The sequence below is a fragment of the Monodelphis domestica genome, chromosome 2 (assembly GCF_027887165.1).
Source record: "Monodelphis domestica isolate mMonDom1 chromosome 2, mMonDom1.pri, whole genome shotgun sequence".
Classification (NCBI taxonomy): domain Eukaryota; kingdom Metazoa; phylum Chordata; class Mammalia; order Didelphimorphia; family Didelphidae; genus Monodelphis; species Monodelphis domestica.
The window spans coordinates 193,775,334-193,801,422 of record NC_077228.1 but is presented as its reverse complement, the minus strand read 5'-3'; the positions used below and the strand labels follow the sequence as shown (position 1 = coordinate 193,801,422).

Below are 26,089 nucleotides of genomic sequence, written 5' to 3'. Positions count from 1 at the left end.
TAAGAGAGGCCACATGAAGATGAACTGAGACATTTAGGGAGTAATTCATAGCTGCCCAACCCATAGAAAAATTAGGGGGTGTTATCAGCCTCTCCCACTGTGAGAATTTGAGTCAAACCTGCAGGGCTTACCTCGCCACAATATTCAGAAATGAATTCATTCTTCTGTACAGACTCTTTGATGAAGGTGCCCCATCCAGCCACATCTGAGGGGGCCAGCAGCAGGTGCTAGGGAGGAGGCATTCAGACCTCAGGCTACATGGCAGGCATTATGGGGAAGGGTAGGGGGTTGTAACATAGAGGGCAGTACTAGGCAATTATTGAAAGGATCTGAAAGACAAAAATCTACCCTGTTCTATGTGGGAGACAAACAAAACCTGAGGGGGGGGTGAGTTCTCTTATCCTCCCAAGGGCAGGTGGTTCCTTAGTTCTGAGTCCATAGGAATTTACTGCCATTTGTGAAGCCAAAACTGAAGGTAGATGCAAGACCCTCTACCTTTCTGTTCTCCTCAGTTTAGTGAGTTAAATGGACTGGTTCTCTGAATGATTCCCCACTTTGGGAGAAAAGATAAAAAGGACAAATGGCTTTCAATATTCAGCTCCTGAAGTGGGGAAGCTACAGTGCAGGGGGCACCAGGGAGTTAAGGAGAAAGGAAAGCTTTCATAACCAATTCCCTCTCTACTCCCATGTAACCCACAGTCCCAGAGGAGTCAGTCCATGCAGCCCACACCTTCTTAAGACCACGCTGGATACTGCAATTCTTGCAGGAGACCACCTTGCAGTCCCAGTGCTCTGAGGCCCCACAGGTGAGACACAGGTCGGGGTCACATTCCCGAACAGCGAGGTAGCAGGGACACTGTTTGGTGTTACACTGGGTCTTGCAGCGGCAGCCTGGGAATCGGTTTTGACCTGGGTGGGGCAATGAAAAAGCTGCTGGGGTCAGTCAGGTCACTGTTTAAACCCTAAGAAAACATGGCCCTCTTTGGACTTTTGGTGAGAGTGCGTGGTTCACAGGGTAGCAGTGAGGTGAATGGGATGGGTTTGAGGATGTTGTGGGGAGTGGGGTATATGCCCCATTTCAATATCCATTCCACAAAGTATCTTGGCCAAGATAAGAGGCAGTGTGGTGTAGTAGAAAGAGTTCTGGAGTTGGAATTAGAGGCCTTGGATTTAAAACCCAGTGCCACTACTTACCTACCTATGTAACCTTGTATAGGTCACTCCTTCCTAGGTATCAGATGTTTCCTCATTTATCAAATAAGGGAGTTGAAGTATATAATCTCTCAGTTCTATAATCTAGCATCTATGTATGGGACAACACAAAAAAAAACCTGCATTTGGAATCAGAGGATCTGAGTTCAAATTCTGGATCTGCACTATAGCTTGCATGCCCTTGAATGAATCATTTCTACTTCTCTGGGTCTTAGTTCCTCATCTGTAAACTAAAGGAATTGGCCTCAGTGACCCTGAAGGTCCATCTAGCCCTAACTCCATGATCTTATGACTTAGACCTTCCTGACTCAAATGTCTAAAAGGCTGTGCTGTTAGCTCATTCCCCAGCATGATCTTTCCCTTTGCTTGTGAGGATTGGGAAGGTAGATGAGTAGTAATTTGGAAAGAGCACAATCAGTGCTACTCACTGGCAAATCTCTGCCTTAAGAACAAGTATCATTTTGACAACACCATGCATGTTCCACTCCCACCTGCCCTCCACCTACTGCTCTACCCAGAATGATCTGCAGTGGCTAAGATCTGTATCTGCTGTGGGTAGAAGGTACTCATATCTTCAACTGCCTGGCCTCTAAGCTCTGCAGGCTCTGGCTTTGCTATCTGTCAATCAGCCCATTGTGGTCAGAACTGATGGTAAACTACGCCAAAAAGGGACAGGGTGGTGGAGGGGGAAGAAGCATTGTGAGAAGAGGTGAGGTAAAGGGCTATGCAAGCAACCTATCCTCCCCCCCTTGCCCCTCCTTCCACTTTCTGCTATCATCAGATCCCTGTCTCCTACTAGATTATATTAAAATGAATTTAATTTAATTATAAACATATAGATTTGAAATTAAATTTAAGAAAATGCCCTAAGAAAACAGAAAGACCCTCAAATGGTGGGGCTGTTGGATATGCTGGACAAGAGCTGTCCATAGTCTCCACCTCACCACTTGAAGGTAAAACAGGGGAGGACAGGCAGGTCCTGTAGACCTGCCAACTCAAGGCTTTGCAGTGACTTTCGGGCCCTATTTGGCCCTAGGCAGAGTGCCTGACATAATAAATCCAGAGTGTGAGAGGGGCAGCTTAGAGAGCATGAAAAGGAAGGGAGAGCTGGGATATGTGTGTGCCAGTGGGGCTATGTGCAGTACAGGCTTACAGTCTGGGTTGCACTGGCAGAACTTCTCACAGAAATTCTGGGTCATGATGCAGGGGCAGGTGCTGTCGCAGGGACGGTCTGGATGGTCACAGGGTTGGTAGTTGTACACCTGTGTGGCGGAGTTATCTAGGAGATAGGGAATAGGCCAGTAACACAGCTGTGACTATGCTTTTTGCCCCTCTTCCCAGTTCCCAAAACCCTAATCCAAAAAGGCTGGGGCAGCCATATTTAATTTGGCAAAAGTCTATTAAATATCTCCTTTAGGTTCAAGGCACTGTGCAAGAGATACAAAGACAAAAAATGAAACACAGTCCCTGCTCTCAACGAATTTATATTCTATTGTATGCCCCTAGGCTCAAGGTAAGAAAAAAAAACAAAAGAAAGGCTAACCTCCAGATCACTTGGAATATGAGGTGGGGGGAAGGAGAGGCCAAGAACTACAGAGCATCTATTGAAAAACAAGATCTAGACTCTGGCAAACACTACACCACCAAAGACACAAAGACCACACCATCTACTTAAGAGGAAGATCGTGGCCTTCTCAGCTGCAATGACAGGCTGAGCTCCTCTGAAGGACTGCAGAGAAACATGCAATCTGCAAGAGTTGCTCAGGGTCTGTAAATGCAGCTGCCCAAGGGGTGATGTGGGTGGGTGGCCACATGAGGAGAGGCTGATGACTGAACTGATGGAAGAAGCTGAGAGACAACATACCTTTCTTGAGCTGAATCTTTCTGCAGTGTGCAGCCCACAGCCTGAAAGAAAAAGACAGGAGGAGTAGGGTCTGGGCCATAGTCCTGAGGGATTCTGCAGATGCAGCTGAATAAAATATAACCTACTGTGAGGGACTGTGGTTTGAGGACTAGTGTCTGCCTGTGAAAATCAGAATCAGGCCAGGCCTCCAGCACATGAAAACTAGAGACCTTTATTTAGCCTGTGCTGACTGAAGACAAAAAACAAAACAGAACAAAACAAAAAAAACTTATGTTTCGTTCATGATGCTAATAATTCCCTTTGAGGAGAATAGAAACAAAGATGAAAGATGGGGAGAAAGGGTGAGAGAGAGAGAGAGAGAGAGAGAGAGAGAGAGAGAGAGAGAGAGAGAGAGAGAGAGAGAGAGAGAGAGAGAGAGAGAGGTGTGTGTGCATGTGCACGCACACACACAAACTTCTGCCCTATGGAGTGCCCTACTAGTTGTTATGGGACTGCTTATTTTGAAGGAAAGGAATCTAAGAAAGAGAAATAGTATAAGAGAAAATGTATTGGACTTGGAGTCCAAATAACTGGGGTGTGAATCCTGGCTCAACATTTACTTAGAAGTGTGACCACAGGGAAATCACTTCACCTTTCTAAACTTCAGTGTCTTAATCTATAAAAATGGAATTAATATAGGTAGCCCAGTTGGACAGAGAGCCAGTCCCAGAGAACAACAGTCCTGGGTTCAAATATGACCTCAGACACTTCCTAGCTGATTGACCCTGGGCAAGTCAATTAATCTCAGTTGCCTAGCCCTTACTGCTATTCTGCCTTGGAACCAAAATTTAGTATTGATTCTAAGACAGAAAGTAAGAGTTTTTTTTTTTTTTAAATAGGGCTAATAATCTTTGTACTACTTACCTCATTGTATTATTATGTAAAACTTAGTGCTGTAGAAATGTGAGTTCCATACCCAGAACTGTTTTCTTCTACTGGGTAATAATCATCAATCAGGGCACCAAGACAGGAAGAACATTTTTTAAAAATTCCAATTCTAGGCAAATGCTAGAAGACAGTGCTTTTAGACAACCCAGAGAGAAATAACACAAGCTGCCAAAATCCAAGAAAGAGAATGCACTCTGGACAGAGTTGAGGAGGGGCTAAAATGTAACTAACTATCCAGCCAGGAGGGACTGCCCTTGGGGTAACAGAGCCAGCTCCTGCTGCCTCATTGGCAGGGAGCTTAAATGTGAAGCCAGAGTGGCCTATTCAAGACTGAAGAGCATGAGTGGGGAACAAGCAGGAGAGGGGGAGGAACTGCTCCCAGGCCCCAGGGAGCATGTGCACACTCTCCTACTTGTACAATCCTAAACTGACTGAGCACACGCTGCTTTGCCTGATTGTGGGGAGGAACACAGATGGGAAGTCCAAGGGGAGGCCCAAGCACAGGGAACAGAAAAGATCGATACCCTCCCAGCCACAAAAAGTGCTTTGTTCAACCCTTGCCTGTGTTTTCTTTTCTTCTTCTGTGAGGGGTTCATGAGCTCATTTGTTGGCAACTTCAAGATAAGTGACTCTTTGACTGCAAACTGGAAGACCTGGAAGAGAAATCCAACAGGCCCTGTCACTCTCCCTCTGGCCGCCTGGCCAGACAAAGGACCCCAGCTGGAAGCCAGTTCTCAAAGGTTCAGAGGCAGCTGGCTTCACTGCCCCTGGGGGTCTGAATTGCTTGGGACATGAGGTCACATGGCTTTGCAGTTGAATTCTCCAGCTGGTGTCCTGACTGGGAGGGAGCAGTACTGACCACAGGCATGCTGGCCTGATCCCCAACTTTCCCCTCAGATTTTGCTTCAAATAAGCAATATTTTTTTGGAGAGTTTGAGTTTTTTTTTTGGAGAAGGGATCCTTAACTCTTGTCCAGCAAATGTCTCTTCTTACCTAGAGAGTGACTTTATAAAATGATTCCGGTCTTTGGACAAGGGACCAGCATTCAAAAGCAGTAGCTAGCTCTCAGCATGAGCCCCCTCTATTGGGGGAAAGATGTAGAATCACACAAAGTTGGAAGATATATTACCAATCATCTAGCATGCCACTTTCATTTAGCAAAAGAGGAAACTAAGACCCAAAGAAAGGCAGTCACATACTGGCTCAGAATTTTCACCATTTCCTGAGGTCACAAAATTATTTAATTGGTGGGAGTAGTGGAGGTCATCTATTTCAAACTCTTCATTTTACAGACAAGGAAACTGAGGTCTAGAGAGCAGAAGTTGTTTTTCTAAAGTCACGCAACTAGTTAGTGCCAGAACTGAGACTAAAATTAGGTCTCTACTCCTATCCTGGCACTTTTTCAACTCTATCACATTACCTTAATATTAAGAGTAGCTTTGGTTAGGATACCATCCCAAGCTATCACTTCTGGGTGATAAACTTCAGATCAGACATGGTGAAGAAATTTTGAGTGTATAAAACTTCTTTAATTTATAGGGCCCCACTATTCATAAAATAAAGAACTAGGAAGACGATACCATCAAAGTATTTCCAAAAAACCATATGGACAAGTTTGGACCCTTGTTTTTTCCTTCATAGCCCAGTTGACTGGCATATAAAAGGGACCTATATTCATTTTCCTATCCTTAATCTTCTTCCCTGAATCCAAACCATTAGTAGCTGCTACTACAACTCTGTTTGAGGGTGTGATTCCACAGCTCTACTCAAGGGGTAATAGGGGAAATCAAGAAAAGTGATTTGTGTAAGGAAACAATTAGGGAGGTTGATGGGCAGGGGGACAAGAGGAAGTCTAAATGAAACACCTTTCAAGAAATGGGGCTAGTTATTGTCTAGAATGAAACAGAAATGCCACATCCTTGAAAGATGGGAGATCACTCAGGAGTTTCCAAAGCCAAGGATTAGGCAATTTCAGCAATATATTAAGGAAAAAGTTGCAGCAGCTCAATAGTGGCACCTTGAGTACAAAGACATAAGACAGAAAGGAGGTGTGAACCCAGAGTAGCTCCTAAGATACCCTTCAACACTTACACAGATGAAATCTATCCAGCCCTTTACCTTAAGACAATCCAAGGCTCCATAACACCTTCTCTAGAGGATGACAAGATTAGCCCTTTACTCTCTAGTTTATCAGGATTCAAGGATTCCTTGAAAGAAGTGCTTCAAGGAAAAAATAAAGAGGAAAAAGAATCTAAAGAGGCAGAGAGAAACTGAAAGCTGTAGCAGGAGGCTGGAAGAACATGATACAGAGAAGAAAAAGAAAACATTGGGCATATGAGTCCTTGCATGAATGAGGCCATGCCCAGGGAGGATAGAGTTGGATTCTCTAAGGAAGAAGCAGTTTTCTGTGTAATATCTAATACTGATCCCAGGAAGAATCAATACTGAGGAAGCTTTATGTCAACCTAACATGAATAGTCAGGAGACATGTTGTCTTCAGTCAATCAATAAATATTAAGTGCCTAATGTGCTACTAACTGTGCAAGACTTGGGAATATGAAGAAAGGCAAAAGGCCATCTCCACCCTAGAGGAGTTCACAGTCTAATGAAAATAGAAGTGTGTGTGTGTGTGTGTGTGTGTGTGTGTGTGTGTGTGTGTGTGTGTTGGGGAAAGGGGGTGGGGGTGGGTAAGAGTCAAGGAATTTTCCCCAAGGTCACACAGAGGCAGGATTTGAACTCCAATCCTCTGGCTCCAGAGTTAGTGAACTTTTCATTGCACTGAACTTTGTCCCCAAAGCATGTCTTCCTGAGGCATTTATCTAGGATGTGAAAGAGAACCTCCTAAGACTCATCAAATCTAACAATCATTCATATAGAGGCAACAGATACTGCCAGAAGAAACCCAGAAAGCATCTCTAAAGATTATATTTCAGGGAAGAGATGGGGTTTTCTTCAATGTTTCTGTTTCTGACTGAATGCTTGAGAAAAGAAAGACCTATATGAGAAGTGAATAGCTAGGTTAGAATATGGCACCTAGATGAGGGCATCTAGGTGGCCAGGTTTAGAGACAGGAGGTGCTGGGTTCAGATCTGAACTCAGACACTTCTTAGCTGTGTGACTCTGGGCAAGTGACTTAATCCCTATTGCCTAGCCCTTAACCCTCTTCTGCCTTGGAACTGCCTTTGAGTATTGATTTTAAGACAGAAGGTAAGGATTAAAAAAAAATGAAGATGGGTGATGGAGGAAAGAGATTAAAATTTCTAGACTAGGACTAAAGATACAGAAACGATGGGTTCATAGTCAGGCTTAGAATGTATCTAATGAGGGCTGATAAAATAGATTTTCCTAGAGAATGCTGGATCCAATCAAGAAGTATTTAAACTAAATAGACAGGGAGATGGAAAATTGCCCACATACCAGAGAAAGTAGATGAAATAAAAAATAGTGGAAAGGCCTAAAAAATTTTATGAGTCAATAAGGAAGAACAGGAATATTTTTCATAGCCTTGGTTGAAGACACAAGAGTTCCTATGACTAAAGGGTTATAAAACTGTGCATACCCTTTGATCCTGAAATACCACTACTAGATCTGTATCCCAATAAGATTGGAAAAAAAGGGGGGAAAGGATCTACTTGTACCAAAATATTTATAGCAGCCCTTTTCATGGTGGTAAAGAACTGGAAATTGAGATGTCCATCAACTGGAGAATGGTTGAACAAACTGTGGTATATTACGGTGATGGGATATTATTGTGCTATAAAAAATGATGAACAAGAAGATTTCAGAAAAAGCTGGGAAGACCTACATGAACTAATGAAGAGTGAAAATGGGAGAACATTGTATACGGTAACAGAAGTATTGTATGATCAACTATGAATGACCTAGCTATTCTGAGCAATACAATGATCCAGGACAATTCTGAAGGATCTCTGACAAAGAATGCCATCCACTGCTGTGTAATTGGAATTCTTGTGCATTTGAACTACATTTCCCAGGAGCTCACTGACTCCCTGTCATTATATGCAGATGTAGACAGGGGAATAAATTTGGTGGGGTTCCTGATCTTGCTCTCTGTTTCCTGCTGGAGACTGTGGTGGAGCGGGATTTTTGAACATAAGATTAGCCATGAGCAGGTGGGTTTTGGTCTTATATGAGTATTCTCTTACAACAATGACCAAAATGGAAATATGTTTTACATGATAATATATGTATAACCTGATCAAATTGCTTACCCTCTCTGGGAGGGAGGAGGGAAAAGAGGGAGGGAGACAATTTAGATCTTATAATTGTGGAAAATATAAGTTGAAAATTGTTAGTACATATGATTGGGAAAATAAAATATCTCTTAAAAAGAGAGAAGAGTTCCAAAGGGAATATATAAAAGTGAATTAAGAATCTTAATACAATGAAATAAATTGAATATCAAGAAGATATACTCACATGAAAAAATCTATTAATGGGGCTACAGGAGAAACACAATGAAGATGACTGCATGAGTTTCAATGGAGGAACAAATAGCAGCAATAGAATAATAAGAGTATATATCATCCAGCTAAAAATGGGTGATGAGTCCAAGAAGTTATAGAGAAACAGATTTCTTCAATTTAAGGAAAAACTTTCTGATAAGGATCTTTGTGCCTCCTTAGCAATTCCTATACCCCTTGGGGAAAAAAAGCCCTTAAAAAAAAAAAGAAACCTTCAAGTGAAAACAGGACTGATACATGGAGAGCACTGTGAGCAGACTGCCTAATTGCCAGAATGGGCTACCTCAAGAGGAATTAAGTTTCCCAAGAGTGGAGGTTTTCAAATAAAGGCCAGATGACTACTACTGGAGATGTGGTAGAGGGGATTCCCATTCAAGAACAGGCTGGATTAGATGATCTTTAAGGTCCTTTCAAACTCTTAGGATTATATGATACTATAATTCTATATATAAAGACTCCCATGAATTTGGATTTGAGAAAAATTAGTATCTGGAGAAATTTTTCTTTGGATACCTACTTACACTTACTGCTGCTCTATTCCATTTTCAGACAGTACCTGCTTGCACGTTTTAGTCCCCAGGAGCCTGGCTATTGAACAGAAGTTGTTGAAATAGGTCCCATGGAACACTCTGAAGAGGGACTCCTCAGCTCCAGTCCATTCCACAGGTTCTAGGGGTGCTTCCACTACACAGAGCTGAGGCGGGGCAGGGCTGGCCTTTTGTTTGGTAGGTGTCTGACACCGAGAGTTGGCCTCTAGAACAAGAAGAGAGAGATGGAGAAAAGGGCTAGCAAAAAGGAAAGTTCCTGGCAACACTCTACAACCTCAGTAACATTACAGTCTTGCCAAGGAGACAGGGTAGTGAGGAACAAGAGTGTTCTCCATCTATACCAACACTTAAAGGCAAATCTCCAAAAGAGTGACTATTTTCCCCAAATTAGTTAATATATGTGAGAATATCCAGGGATTTTCTGGGCAGGCTGTATAGCAAGGGGCCACTTAGTCTTTGTATGTTTACTCATATCATCGGGTTGTTGTGAATAAAGTGCTTTATAAACCTTACAGATTCATATAACGGTGCTATCAGTGGCAATAATAACATAACCAAGCCACATGCTGCAAATACAAACTATGAAATATCCTTGAGAATTCAATAAATAACCTGAACTAGACCTGCAGCAACAGCAGCAAAAACAAGCCACTGTCCACAGCTGCTTGGATTTCTATAACACTGGCCAATACAGATAAGTATTTTATCAGATTTTGCCATGCTGAACACTTTTCTAAACTATATGGAATGGAAAGCTCTCAAAATATGGACACCTAGCTAAGCAAATCAAAACCATATGGGAATCAGATGAAGTATATATCATGTCTATCAATCTGCTTCCTCCTGGACTTGTGCCAAAGATGCTTTCAGTGAGCCTTCAGAAGATGAGCTGACATCCCAATACAGTGGGGCCCCCATATCCACAAGGGATATGTTCTAAGACCTACCATAGATGACGGAAACCTCAGATAATAATGAACTCTACATGGAAATTTCTCACTTTAACTTTTAACCCTAAGTTAACTTCACTGTATAGTCCTGTGCTCTCTCTCCCCCTATTCCTGCAGCGCAGCTCAGTGCTAAGTGGCCTCCTCTACTCCCAACCCCAAACAGTGTTCAGACTTCCTCAGATCCCTGGTATAAGGAGAGGAGACTTCTGTCCTACTCTGCCCACCCAGGCCTTGGTCCACACATCTGTCTTCCATCTGTACACTCTTGGGTTTGTCCCCAGCCTCCATGTGTCTTTGAACCATGTCCTAGCCCATTCCCTCCTTCCTCTTTGTCTTGGAATTTGAGGTTGATCTCAGTAACTAAAACTTCAGGAGAGTGAAATCTCAGAAAGCAAAACTTCAGGTGGTGGGGGGCAGGAACCTACTGGTACTTTTAGTCCCCTATAAAAGTAATTGTTTTATGCCTGGACATTAGTCTGCCAAATACTAGATGTAAACGAATAGTAAAGGGACAGCTAGGTAGTTCAGTAGATAGAGATCCAAGCCTGGAGATGGGCAGACCTTAGTTAAAATCTGGTCTCAGACACATTTTAGACACTTCCTGTGTGTCTGGGCAGGTCACTTTACCCTCACTGCCTCTCTCTTACTAATCTTCTGCCTTGGAACCAATACTTAGTAATCAGTTCTAAGACAGAAAGCAAGATTAAAAAAAAAAAAAGAAGAATATTTGGATGGTCATTTGCCCCATTTCTACCTAACACTCCAGAATATAAGATGGGAAGAATGATAATAATACTAATAATATTTTAAAAGGTATATTAAAAATCCACAATTATACCTGAAGAGCTGGAAGCCCAGTCATTTCCTGTGTCCCTGTCACTGTCTCCCTCTTTTGTCTCAGCCACAGCAGAGGTGGAAGTGTTGGTGGAAGAAGCATTGACCACTTGGTGTCGACGTCTTCGACGCCCAGAGCATTTTGAGCGTGGATTGTGAAGCATGGCATATTCCTTTGCTCCTTCCTGTCATGAAAACAGTGCAGATTTGAAACAAGACCCATTCATGAGATCTTACTGCTAATACATGCAATCATTCACCTCAATTCCAAGTTTAAGTGAACCTCTAGTGCCATTTTATCTGATGTAAGTACACAAGAATGACTATAAAGTAATAATATTGCTTTTAAATAAATATAACAATTTGTTTGCCTCATGGACCATTGTGGCTAAAAGGAAATCATTTCCTAGAGGTCAAACCTCTAGAGACAAATCTTTCTAAATTAATTGTGGGCCTCTAGACAGAGAGCAGTTTGTAAGCAGGTCTACATTAAAAGCCACTGTTTGGTATAATCTGCCAGAGCTTGTATTCTTGTACTCATCAGCAAAGGTTTGGAGAACCTATGGTCACCTCCATACTGTGATATTGGAGTAGGATTTCTTTTTAACCCTTAGCTTCTATCTTAGAATTGATACAAAGTAGGCAAATAATTGGAAATTGAGAGGATGTCAATTGGTAAATTGCTGAACAAATTGTGGTGTATGTTGGTCATGGAAAACTACTGTGCTGTAAGGAATGATAAGCAAGATAATTTCAGAAAAAGCTGCAAAGAGCTACATGAATTAATGCAGAGCAAAATAAGCAGAACCGGGAGAACATTGTTTACAATAACAGCAGTACTGTCAGATGATTTACTGTGAAAGATAGCTACTCTCAGCAATACAATGATCTGGGACATTTCTGAAGGGTTTTCTACCTCCAGAGAAAGGACTGTTGTTAGAGTCAGACAGATGTAGATCAAAGCATATTATCTCTCACATCAGTGTACTTGCAGTTTTGTTTTGGGGTTTTGGTTTTGTATGAGTGTGCTCTTATGACAATGATCAATATAAGATTGTTTTGCATGATAAAACATGTATGGCCCTGATCAAATTGCTTACCATCTCCAAGTAGGGGGAAAGAAGGGAGAGAGAGAGGCATTTAGTCTTACAATTTTGGAAAACATATATTGAAAATTATTATTACATGTAATTGGGAAAATAAAATATCTTTGAATAAAAAAAAAGAATTGATACTAAATATCAGTTCCAAGGCAGAAGAGTAGTAAGGGTTAGGTAAGTGGTGTTAAGTGACTTGCTCAGGGTCACACTACTGTTACATATCTGAGGCCAGACTTGAACCCAGGCCCTCCGAACTCCAGGACTGGTTCTAAGCCACCTAAACTACCCTAGAATAGAATTTTTTAAACAGTCCATTGGCTAGCCATATAAATTTAGGCAGCACTCAATTTATAATTGTATTATATTTCAAAAACTCAACTGTAAGTCAGATGTTTGGACACAAAAAGGCATTTTTCCATAGAAGCAATATTTAAAATAGCATAGCCTCTGGTTTCTAGTCAACAAAATTCTATTTAATCTGAATTGTTATTAATAGAAATATTCTGAGTTTGGGGTTCTGGAATCAGGTTCATAAAGGAAAAAGGAAGAATTTTCTTTTTTGTTTTTGACACACAGCCAACCCTAAGCACATTTTTGAAATAGGTATGGTGCTTTTTCCTTTTATGTCCAACTCTTCTGTTGCTCCATTCCCTTGGCCCCTAGTGTCTTCATGCTTTCCTAGATCTCCCAATTCAAGTATCTCTTACTTTGATGGGATGAAGGTAGGCAAGTACCATAAAATAATTTATGCTTCAAAGTACTTTAACTTCCTGCTTTTTCAATTAAAAGTCCCCATTTCCTCAGTATGGAATCTGAATAGATAAATTTACACTAAGGGAATGAATAAAAGCCTCTAAACCCTTTGAAGTAGGAGGAATATTTACAAGGTTCCTGGCATATATGCTAGATTAGTTTATTTTTTCCTTCTAAAAGACAGAGAAGCTGCTCTTAAAACTTAATGGTTTTACCATCAGCAAGCATCATCTGCAATGGGGATAAGTTAGAAGCCTTCCCAATAAGATCAGGAGTGAAGCAAGAGTGCCCATTATCACCTCTAATATTTAACATTGTACTAGAAACACTAGCAGTAGCAATTAGAAAAGAAAAAGAAATTGAAGGTATTAAAATAGACAACGAGGAGACCAAGCTATCACTCTTTGAGGATGATATGATGGTCTACTTAAAGAATCCTAGAGAATCAACTAAAAAGTTAGTCAAAATAATCAACATCTTTAGCAAAGTTGCAGGATACAAAATAAATCCACATAAATCATCAGCATTTCTATACATTTCTAACACATCTCAGCAGCAAGAATTAGAAAGAGAAATTCTATTTAAAATCACCCTAGACAATATAAAATATTTAGGAATCTATCTGCCAAGACAAACACAGGAATTATATGAACACAACTACAAAACACTTTCCACACAATTAAACTAGATATAAATCATTGGAAAAACATTAATTACTCATGGGTAGGATGAGCTAACATAACAAAAATGACAATCCTACCCAAACTAATTTACTTATTTAGTGCCATACCCATTAAACTACCAAGAAATTTTGTTTTTAGTGAATTAGAAAAAATCATAACAAAGTTTATTTGGAAGAACAAAAGATCAAAATATCAAGGGAAATAATGAAAATAATATGAAAGATGGGGACCTAGCAGTACCAGATTTTAAACTGTACTATAAAGCAGTGGTCATCAAAACAATATGGTACTGGCTAAGAGACAGAAGGAAGAATCGATGGAATAGACTTGGGATAAATGTCCTCAGTAAGATAGTATATGATGAACCCAAAGATCCCAGCTTTTGGGACAAGAACCCATTGTTTGACAAAAAAGGCTGGGAAAACTGGAAAACAGTATGGGAGAGATTAGGTCTAGATCAACATCTCACACCCTATACCAAGATAAATTCAGAATGGGTAAATGACTTAAATATAAAGAAGGAAACTATAAGTAAATTAGGTGACTATAGAATAGTATACCTGTCAGATCTATGGGAAATAAAATAATTTAAGACCAAGCTCGAAATAGAGAATATCAAAAAATGTAAAAGGAATAATTCTGATTACAGTAAATTAAAAAGTTTTTGTACAAACAAAACCAATGCACCCAAAATTAGAAGGGAAGCAACAAACTGGGAAAAAATATTTATAACAAAAACCTCTGACAAAGGTCTAATTTCTCAAATATAAAAGGAACTAAATCAATTGTACAAAAAATCACGCCATTCTGCAATTGATAAATGGGCAAGGGACATGACTAGGCAGTTTTCAGATAAAGAAATCAAAACTATCAACATTGTACACAGAGACGGATACACTGTGGCAAAATCAAATGTAATGGACTTCTCTACTAGCAGCAATGCAATGATCCAGGACAATTCTGAGGGACTTATGAGAAAGAATGCTATACACATATACAGAGAAAGAACTATGGGAATAGAAACACAGAAGAAAAACAACTGCTTGATCACATGGTTCGATGGAGATATGATTAGGGATGCAGACTCTAAAAGATCACCCTAGTGCAAATATTAATAATATAGAAATAGATCTTGATCAATGACACATGTAAAACCCAGTGGAATTGCTCTTTGGCTAGGGGAAGGAAGTGGGAGGAGGGGAGAGAAAGAACATGAATCATGTAACCATGGAAACATATTCTAAATTAATTAAAATTAAAAAACAAAAAAAAGAAATCAAAACTATCAATAAGCACATGAAAAAGTGTTCTAAATCTCTTATAATTAGAGAAATGCAAATCAAAACAACTCTGAGGTACCACCTCACACCTAGCAGATTGGCAACATGACAGCAAAGGAAAGTAATAAATAGTAATAAAAAAAGGAAAGTAAAAAAAAGTTGGATGGGATGTGGCAAAATTGGGACACTAATGCATTGCTGGTGGAGTTATGAATTGATCCAACCATTTTGGAAGGCAATTTGGAACTATGCCCAAAGGGCTTTAAATGACTGTCTGGAGAAATAAGAGGGGGGGGGTGGAGTCAAGCTGGAGGCATAGAAGGAGCAAAAATTCAGACCTCTGAATACCCTTCCTAACCATTCACAAACTGAAAGCTCCCAGGGGACTGAAAATCAAACTCAACAACAAGACAGAGCCAAGGAACCCTCCTGCTGGACTTAATTCAAAAGGTACGACCCCCGAAAAGCTGGAATCCAAGAACACTCAGGTTTAAGGGGAAGACAGAAGGAAGGTCCCAGGACCCATCCCCCCTCCCACCCAGAGTGCTGAGATTCCAGCGGCAGCGGGAACTTCTGGGTGGGCAAAGGTGCTGGTCTGAAGGGCATACCTTGCGAGCAGGGCTGGCCAAGTTCAGAGTGTCCAACACAGATGGCGGGGAAGGAGCTAGAGAGGGAGCATAGACCAGAAAGCCTGGCCAGAGCTGTGGAGATCCTCCATATTTGCTCCAGCCTTCCAGGAAGTTTTGGATTCAGAGCACACTCAGCCCAACTAAGCTGAACTTAATCCCATCAAAAAGTCTCCAGAACCCAGGGAAGCCCAGGATCCACACCCATCCTCATTGACTGCTGGACTTTAATCCAATTAAAAGCCTCCAGAGGACAGGGAAGTTCAAACCTCAACAACCCCCCACCAGAGACTACACCGAGAGATCTCCTGTTAAAGCTCCAAGAGGGGAGACTGACAGAAGCCCCCAAAACCAAAAAAATGAGAAGAGCAAGAGCATAGACAAATACGGGGAGTAAAAAGGAGTGAATATGGCAAACAACAGAAAAAGAAGAAAGAAACTACAATAGACAGTTTCTACTCAACAAACAGAACAGAGGGGGAGAGATCAGCAAACGATAAATCAGAAATCCCAGTGAATTGGATACAGGCTGTGGAAGAACTCAAAACACAATTAAGAGAGGCTGAAGACAATTGGGAGAAGAACTTAAAAATTAAGATAAGTCATCTGGAAACAGAGGCACTTGAACTAAAACGAGAAAATAGTGTCTTGAAAGCCAAAATCAACCAGCTGGAAAATGAGGCAAAGGAGATGAAAGATGAGGAAAAGGAGATGAAAGACAAGGCAAAGGAGATGAAAGATGACCTTCAAAGAAAATCAAACCAGAAGGAAAAGGATGACCAAAAAGCAAGGGATGAAATCCAGTCTTTAAGAACCAGAATACAACAACTGGAATTAAGTGACCTCACAAGGCAGCAGGACACTATAAAACAAAATGAAAAGAATGAAAAAATTGAGGAAAATATGAAGCATCTCATTCACAAAACAGATGATTAAGAAAATCATTCAAGAAGAGACAATTTAAGAATCATTGGTCTACCAGAAGACCATGACAAAAGAAAAAGCATGGACATAATACTACAGGAAATTATTCAGGAAAACTGTCCCAATATCCCAGAACAAGAGGGGAAAATAGAGATTGAAAGAATCCACAGATCACCTCCTGTATTTAATCTCCAACTGGCAACACCCAGGAACGTTATAGCCAAATTCAAAAACTATAAGACCAAAGAAAAGATATTATAAGCTGCCAAGAGGAAGCCATTCAGATACCACAGAAACACAGTGAGGATAACACAGGATCTGGCTGCATCCACTCTGAAGGACCAAAAGGCATGGAATATGATATTCTGGAAAGCAAGGGAACTAGGTCTATAACCAAGAATCAAATATCCATCAAAACTGACTATATTCTTACAGGGGAAAGTATGGTCATTCAACACAATAGAAGAATTCTAAGCATTCATAAAGAAAAGACCAGACCTGAATAGAAAATGTGATGTCCAAGCACAGAACTCAAGAGAATCATCAAAAGTTAATTAAAAAAGAGGGGAAAAAGAAAAACAAAATGAAACAACAACAAAAAAAAATTTTAAGAGACTCAATAAGTTAAAATGATATGTATCCCTATAAGAAAAGAGGTCATTGGTAACTCTTAAAAACTGTTGCTATCACCTGGGCAGCTAGAATTATACTTAGAGGGAACAGTGACAAACTGTATAGGATGAAAGGACAAGACATAAATAGGTATATAGATATATGCATGCATAAATACATATACATGTGTGTGTGTATATATATACACACACACAACCAGAGCTAAAAAAAAGGGGTTAATACTAAAAGAAATGGGAAAAGAAATAAATGGGGGTAAATTTATATGTCACAAAGAAGCTCATGGTGGGAGTAAAAATAAATGGCCAAAGTAAAAATAAATCTAGTTAAAAGAGACAGGGAAGGTAATTACATCCTGATAAAAGGCAGTATAGACAATGAGGAAATATCTGTACTCAATATATATGCACCAAATGGCATAGCATCCAAATTTCTAAAGGAGAATCTAGAGGAGTTCAAGGATGAAATAGAAAAACTATACTAGTGGAAGATCTGAACCTTCCCCTATCCGAACTAGATAAATCAAACCAAAAAATAAATAAGAAAGAGGTGAGAGAGCAAATGAAATCTTAGAAAAATTAGAGTTAGTAGACATGTGGAGAAAAATAAATAGGGACAAAAAGGAATACACCTTCTTTTCAGCAGCAAATGTTACATTCACAAAAATTGACCATGTATTAGGGCACAAAAACATTGCAAACAAGTGCAAAAGGGCAGAAATAATAAATGCAACCTTCTCAGACCACAATGCAATGAAAATAATAATTAGTAAGGGTACATGGAGAGATAAATCAAAAATTAATTGGAAATTAAACAATATGATTCTCCAAAACCGGCTAGTTAAAGAACAAATCATAGAAACAATTAATAACTTCATTGAAGAAAATGACAATGGTGAGACATCCTTTCAAAACCTATGGGATGCAGCCAAAGCAGTACTCAGGGGGAAATTTATATCCTTGAGTTCATATATAAACAAATTAAAAATGGCAGAGGTCAATGAATTGGGCATACAAATTAAAAAACTAGAAAGTGAACAAATTAAAAATCCTCAGATGAAGACTAAATTAGAGATCCTAAAAATCAAAGGAGAAATCAATAAAATTGAAAGTCAAAGAACTATTGATTTAATAAATAAATCTAAAAGCTGGTACTTTGAAAAAAACAAATAAAATAGACAGAGTACTAGTCAGTCTAATTAAAAAAAAAGGAAAGAAGAAAACCAAATTGACAGTATCCAAGATGAAAAGGGAGATCTCGCCTCTAATGAAGAGGAAATTAAGGCAATCATTAAAAACTACTATGCCCAATTATATGGCAACAAATATGGCAATCTAGGTGATATGGATGAATACTTACAAAAATATAAATTGCCTAGACTAAAAGAAGAAATAAATTACCTAAACAACCCCATATCAGAAAAAGAAATTGAACAAGCCATCAAAGAACTCCCTAAGAAAAAATCCCCAGGTCCAGATGGATTCACAAATGAATTCTATCAAACATTCAAAGAACAACTAATCCCAATATTATACAAACTATTTAACAGAATAAGCCAAGAAGGGGTTCTACCAAATTCTTTTTGCGACACAAACATGGTACTGATCCCAAAGCCAGGCAGGTTAAAAACAGAGAAAGAAAACTATAGGCCAATCTCCCTAATGAATACAGATGCAAAAATCTTAAATAGGATACTAGCAGAAAGACTCCAGCAAGTCATCACAAGGGTTATCCACTATGATCAGGTAGGGTTCATACCAGGAATGCAAAGAATGGTTCAATATTGGGAAAACTATCCACATAATTGACCATATTAACAAGCAAATTGACAAAAATCACATGATTATCTCAATATATGCAGAAAAAGCCTTTGATAAGATACAACACCCATTCCTATTGAAAACACTAGAAAGTATAGGAATAGAAGGGCCTTTCCTAAAAATAATAAACAGTATATATCTAAAACCATCAGCAAACATCATCTGCAATGGGGATAAACTTGAAGCCTTCCCAATAAGATCAGGAGTAAAACAAGGATGCCCATTATCACCTTTATTATTTAATATTGTACTAGAAACACTAGCAGTAGCAATAAGAGAAGAAAAAGAAATCAAAGGTATTAAAACTGGCAATGAGGAGACCAAGCTGTCACTCTTTGCGGATGATATGATGATTTACTTAAAGAATCCTAGAGAATCAACTAAAAAGTTAGTCAAAATAATCAACATCTTTAGCAAAGTTGCAGGATACAAAATCAACTCGCAGCATTTCTATATATCTCCAACCCAGTTGAGCAGTAAGAATTAGAAAGAGAAATTCCACTTAAAATCACCCAAGGCAATATAAAATACTTAGGAATCTATCTGCCAAGACAAACACAGGAACTATATGAATACAACTACAAAACACTCTCCACACAATTAAAACTAGATCTAAACAATTGGAAAAACATTGATTGCTCATGGGTGGGACGAGCTAACATAATAAAAATGACCATCCTACCCAAACTTATCTATTTAGTGCCATACCCATTGAACTTCCAAAAAACTTTTTTACTGAATTAGAGAAAACCATAACAAAATTCATTTGGAAGAACAAAGGATCAAGGATATCCAGGGAAATAATGAAAAAAAAATACAAAGGAAGGTGGCCTTGCAGTACTAGATCTCAAACTATATTACAAAGCAGTGGTCATCAAAACAATTTGGTACTGGCTAAGAGACAGAAAGGAGGATCAGTGGAATAGACTTGGCGTAAATGACCTCATCAAGACAGTCTATGAAAAATCCAAAGACCCCAGCTTTGGGGACAAAAATCCACTATTTCATAAAAACTGCTGGGATAATTGGAAGACAATGTGGGAGAGATTAGATTTGGATCAAAACCTCACATCCTACACCAAGATAAACTCAGAATGGGTGAATGATTTGAATATAAAGAAGGAAACTATAAGTAAATTAGGTGAACACAGAATAGTATACATGTCAGACCTTTGGGAAGGGAAAGATTTTAAAACCAAGCAACACTTAGAAAGAGTCACAAAATGTAAAACAAATAATTTTGACTACATCGAATTAAAAAGGTTTTGTACAAACAAAACCAATGCAACTAAAATTAGAAGGGAAGCAACAAATTGGGAAACAATCTTCATAACAAAAACCTCTGACAAAAGTCTAATTACTCAAATTTATAAAGAGCTAAACCAGTTGTACAAAAAATCAAGCCATTCTCCAATTGAAAAATGGGCAAGGGACATGAATAGGCAGTTTTCGGCCAAAGAAATCAAAACTATTAATAAGCCACATGAAAAAGTATTCTAAATCTCTTATAATCAGAGAGATGCAAATCAAAACAACTCTGAGGTATCACCTCACACCTAGCAGATTGGCCAACATGACAGCAAAGGAAAGTAATGAATGCTGGAGGGGATGTGGCAAAGTAGGGACACTAATTCATTGCTGGTGGAGTTGTGAATTGATCCAACCATTCTGGAGGGCAATTTGGAACTATGCCCAAAGGGTGATAAAAGACTGTCTGCCCTTTGATCCATAGCACTGCTGGGTTTGTACTCCAGAGATAATAAGGAAAAAGACTTGTACAAGAATATTGATAGCTGCGCTCTTTGTGGTGGCCAAAAATTGGAAAATGAGGGGATGCCCTTCAATTGGGAAATGGCTGAACAAATTGTGGTATATGTTGGTGATGGAATACTATTGTGCTAAAAGGAATAATAAAACTGAGGAATTTCATGGAGATTGAAACAACCTCCAGGAAGTGATGCAGAGTGAAAGGAGCAGAACCAGGAAAACATTGTACACAGAGACTGAGACACTGTGGTACAATCGAACATAATGGACTTCTCCATTAGGGTCAATGCAATGACCCTGAACAATCTGCAGGGATCTATTAGAAAAAACACTATTCTTAAGCAGAGGACAAGCTGTGGGAGTAAAAACACCGAGGAAAGGCAACTGCTTGACTACAGGGGTTGAGGGTATATGATTGAGGAGAGATGCTAAATGAGCACCCTAATGCAAATACCAACAACAAGGAAATGGGTTTGGAAAAAGGACACATGTGATACCCAGTAGAATCGCGTGTCGGCTAGGGGAGAGGTGGCGGGAGGCGGGGGGAGGAAAAGAAAATGATCTCTGTTTCCAATGTATAATGTATGAAAATGACCAAATGAAATAATGTTTAAAAATTTTTTAAATAAAATAAAATGAATGACTGTCTGCCTTTTGATCCAGCCATACCACTGCTGGGTCTGTACCCCAAAGAGAAAATAAGGAAAAAGACTTATACAAAAATATTTATAGCTGCACTCTTTGTGGTGGCAAAAAATTGGAAAAAATGAGGGGATGCCTTTCAATTGGGGAATGGCTGAACAAATTGTGGTATCTGTTGGTGATGGAATTGTGCTTTGAGCACAATAATATTCCATTACCAACAGATACCACAATTGTTCTCAAAGTGGAGAAATTCCATGGAGACTGGAATGACCTCCAGGAATTGATGCAGAGTGAAAGGAGCAGAACCAGGAGAATGTTATACACAGACACTGATACACTGTGGTACAATCGAATGTAATGGACTTTTCTACTAGCGGCAATGCAATGATCCAGGACAATTCTGAGGGACTTATGAGAAAGAACACTATCTACATCCAGAGAAAGAAATGTGGGAGTAGAAACGCAGAAGAAAAACATTTCCTTGATTGCATAGTTCGATGGGGATATGACTGGGATGTAGACTCTAAATGATCTCTGAATTGCAAATATTAATAATATGGAAATAGATCTTGATCAAAGAACAATACATGTAAAACCCAGTTGAATTACTCGTTGTCTATGGGAAGAGGGAGGGAGAAGAGGAGGGAAAGAATATGAATCATGTAACCATGGAAAAATATTCTTAATTGATTAACTAATTAATTAAATTTAAAAAATAAAAAATTTCTAATGGTTTTAGGGGACTTTAGCTTGAGTGTTTAACTTGGCTTCCTGGTCACCTTGGGCAGAGGTGTTGAACATGCTGCTAGCATTATTGACCACATTAAACTGTAATTGGAAAATAATTAACAAAATAAAACATGGATATTGCATTCTAAAACTAAGTCAATATGTAATCCACAGGGATTCTTACATACAGACTAGCTGCCACCATAGATTCCATTTCTATCCGAGTTTACACCTGCTAAGGGCATAAAAAGGCCAGCCCATGAGGAATCAGTGCCTCTCAGACTTGGTGGATGACCCACTGCTGTGTGAGTCACTATATCCACCTGACTGAACAAACTCAGCTAAGATGAGTTTCTTTATAGAGATGAGGTGAGCTATATCTCCCTATTGCAGTGCTATAGTCTTTCCATATTGGTGCTGCACAATTTTTTTAAAGTGTTAGATGGTCTACCAGTGTCTCATTTCATTCCAATTCCAAACCTGAACTGAAGGATCAAACTGATACCAACACCAATATTTGGTGTTAATTTGCAGGGCTGGATTGTAATGAGCTTTTGTTTCAAGTGGGGAAAAGGTAATGGGAAGTAGGGCCTTGGTTGATGGGATGGCCTTCAAAAAAGAGCCTGCCACTCTATTGTGACCTTGGGTGAGACTTCTCAATGGGCCAGAAATGAACCCCCCCCCCCACTGACCCAAAAAGATAAGCACAAGAGGTGACAAGAAAAGCATTTCTATACTTATTCTTAAAAGTTCTAAGAAAGCTGGATCATTAACAAAAAAATCAAAGCAAATGGTTCATATGTGTTTGAGCAATTAGAGACATATGAAGGCATCAAGAATTAGCTGCTGAGGGGGCAGCTAGGAAAGCTCAGTGGATAGTCAGGCCTAGAGATGGAAAGTCCTGGGGTCAAATCTGGCCTCAGACTCTTCCTAGCTGTGTGACCCTGGACAAGTCGCTTAACCTCCACTGCCTAGCCCTTACTGCTCTTCTGTCTTGGAACTAATACACAGTACTTATTCTAAAAAGGGAGGTTTAAAAAAAATAAAAGTAGCTGATAGCCTTAATAACAGCATAAGGAACAAAGATAACTCTAGTACAGGGAAAAGACCAACAGGTTGTGGATAAGTATGATCTCTGACACTGAGGTCACTCTAGAAAATGTACTGAATACTACTAAAATCAAGGCTATAATGAAAGAATGGGAATGGAAGGAGAGATGAGAACTAGGAATCTGGCCTGGTAGTATGAAAGCCTTTGGATTGGCCTTATACTGTCTTTACAAGTATCTTAACCATCTGGATGAGTTACTGTAACAATAGCTAAGGCACACATTATTCACTGGAACTAGTCTGGAACCTTTCCCTGTGACAAAGTTACATCACTTGGAAAGCTCAAAGACATTTTTGCAAAGCCAGTTAAATTGGAAACACTGGATGGAGACCTTCCTTTGTCTCTTTTTAGTTAGCTGTGATGGGAATTATGCATACCTGACCCTAAAAAGATGAGCTCTGCTGGTTCCCCAAACAAAGCTAAAATGAAGGATGCAAAATTCCTAAAAGGGATAGGTTTGGTAGGCTAGATCTTTATCATTTCCCTGCAGCTTGCCCATACCATATGACCAGCCTACACTGGAAGCAATTAGATCCTAACTTTTGAATTTTGCTAATGGGCTTCCTTTCCCCTCCAAATATATGGGCCAGGGCAGAATTGGTGAAATGTGACCTGGAGACTGGCCCAGCTGCATTGGCCATCTGGTTATCTGTTGTTGTAAATAGGAGTTCTAGGGATGGAAGCAGGCATGGTGCTCACTAACATTAGGTAGGCAAATGATTACAATATCCTCTTCCATAAGAGGTGTTGGGTGTAGTTCTCAAAGCATAGAAATTATAGTCAATCACTTGCCAGCCTCTAGAGAATGAAAATAAAATTTTACTAAGATATCCAGTACTAGGGTAGTAAGGATCCTTCAGTCTCATTGAAGCCTAAAGGGTCTTTTAAAACCTGTGTCCTATTTTTAATATAAAGAACTAATGGACATCAGCAGTCAGGTTACTTTCATATCAAGAAATCACCAATAGATTTATTAGAATATCTAATCTTCATGGGAAGTTTTGGAGGACAGACAATGGAAGAAAGAATCTTCAGGAGTTCTAGGATTTTGGTACATGTATGGCTGCTATGACAACCTCTATCCCATTTATTTTAAGTAGAGTCAAATGGGAGCTTTTGAGATTACCTTAATCATCCTATTTAATATCAATCAATCAAGATAAAGGAAACAGAAATATTTCATCATACCAATTCTCCTTATTACCCCCATACTGCTGGCTGGTGTGTAAGGCAAAAGGCACCTATTATCTGGTTATATGGATTTCAGCAAGCTGACAAAGTTGACACAGGAAAAGCTGAGGCCATTTTTCCTGGGAGCATTCATGGTAACATTGACTAGGGCAGACTAGGCAATAGCAACAGGTACTCAAATCCAGTGGTGGCCCAAATGAGGGACAAGGGCAGGATGTCAAATCTAGAAAATCTAGAGTTCAGGGAACTCAGTTAGGTTTGGGGAGATATGATGGATGGGGAGAATTTAAGATGATTATAGACATAGACCAAACAAATTAACAATAGCTGCTTCATCAACCTGGCACATAAATAGGCAGTTGACAAATATTGATTTTTTAAAAGCCCATAGGCTTATTATATTCTCTGGGTTCTAGAGAAATCACATGCCTCACCTGGGCATCCTAGTTGTTGAATCAACTTAAATTCTACCTCTTTTGAGGGGTACAAAATAGGATACAGAACTGGAACTGAGTAAATCCAGTAGTCTCTTCTCCTGGGCCCTTATGAACCATGGAAACTCATGTCTTTAGAGATCTGACTATAAAGACTGAGTTAAGGCAGCCAGACCAATCAACTGTTAGGCTTCTGTGGCTGAAAGCTCCACATGCAGCCACTTGATATTTCAAAAAATACTTTTGAAAAGCAGTTAGTCACTAGCTACTGGGTCTCAACTGTTCCTGAATGGATGAGAACTATTGGCCCAGTTATCAATTACGAGTTGGAAGATGAAAGATGGTATCTTTATAAATTGGATAGGGATGTCTCTATTGATAAATGAATATGGAGACTGACACCCTTCAGGAAAAGGTGGCAATTGTGTAAGAGGTCTAGGCCTCTAGTTCTACCCCAACACCCTTATTACTTCCCTAGTCCAATGAACATCTGCCTATGAGAACCTGGGTTCTAAAGAACAATTTTTTGCCCAGACATTTAATTAGACTTCACAGACAATTAATCTGGAAAGCCTTCCAAGTGGGCTGAGCCTCATGGCTGGTGTGTGAAGAAGCCTTGAGGGATAGGGCAAATTAGACCTTCTACACTGATTCCTAGATGGTGGCCATGGCTCTGGTCATTTTGTTTTTATTTAACAATCAATGACTCTTTCACTTGAGGTCAGGACCAGGAAAGAATTCTGCCGATTGTCTGTAGGACATGTCAGCACTCATGAAAAATCATATACCCTCTGCTGAATTAAACAAAATGATGCCATGTTATGGTAGGCTAGGGACCATATAATCCCCCCTCAAAGAGGGGGCAGCTATGTTTGCTTAATAAGGCTCCTTGTGCCAGGGAGAGTACCCACATATGTGGGCCTCAACTTGCTTCCACATGGCAAATTGACTCTTCATGGGAGACAAGTCTGTGCTGCCCAAACAGCTTCATTATCATATCCCTATCTACCAAAGTTGGGGATCTCACCTACCAGAAGCCACATCCATGAATTAATGCTACCCTAGAAAGGAGAAGGCTTCTCTGGTCCAGTGGATTTTTATATCTAGCTTCCAGGATAACTTACCCAATAAGGATAGACTGTTTTTAGTTCTGATTGATCCTCTCCGGCTCTTTCTTATTCTATTTTTGGAATATCCTGTGAAGGTCTTTGTGGTCTTTTGTCTCCCCACTTCCCAAGGGCTCCAAACTCTCTGGGGAAATGGCTCAGATTTCTTCCCAGAAAGGGGTTAGGGCAGTATTGGTAGGAGGTACCTTGTTCTCTAACGCCATGGGGGAAATGACATTATTCATAACTAGGATAAATGTGTTTACTTGGAAGAAAAGGGATCTCCTAGCTGATCTGTTATAATCCTATAACCCTAGATGAAGGTGAGACTCCTTAGACAGCCCCTAGAAAAAAATGATCAGACTCAAAGCAAAAGATAAAGAAACAAAGACTTGGTATCACTCCCTCCAGAAGTAAAGGTCCTGACTGAGATACTAAGATACTTGGTGGGATAAAGAAATATTGGCATTA

General features: G+C 39.6%; 1 protein-coding gene across 14 annotated transcripts in view; it reads right to left on the bottom strand.

The window, feature by feature from the left end:
• The window catches only part of EZH1 (enhancer of zeste 1 polycomb repressive complex 2 subunit), a 56,123-nt gene that overhangs the window by 4,332 nt on the left and 25,702 nt on the right, over positions 1-26,089 (bottom strand). For 10 of the 14 annotated variants that reach the window (XM_056816702.1, XM_001362916.4, XM_056816703.1 and 7 more), the window contains 7 exons: positions 10,824-11,004; positions 9,044-9,240; positions 4,565-4,656; positions 3,077-3,117; positions 2,366-2,491; positions 731-909; positions 132-227 (listed from right to left, as the gene is read on the bottom strand). In XM_056816702.1, the coding sequence (XP_056672680.1) occupies positions 132-227; positions 731-909; positions 2,366-2,491; positions 3,077-3,117; positions 4,565-4,656; positions 9,044-9,240; positions 10,824-11,004 (912 nt within the window). The remainder of the gene's footprint in view (positions 1-131; positions 228-730; positions 910-2,365; positions 2,492-3,076; positions 3,118-4,564; positions 4,657-9,043; positions 9,241-10,823; positions 11,005-26,089) is intronic. The other 4 variants (XM_007482162.3, XM_056816709.1, XM_056816708.1 and 1 more) reach the window with 2 other exon arrangements.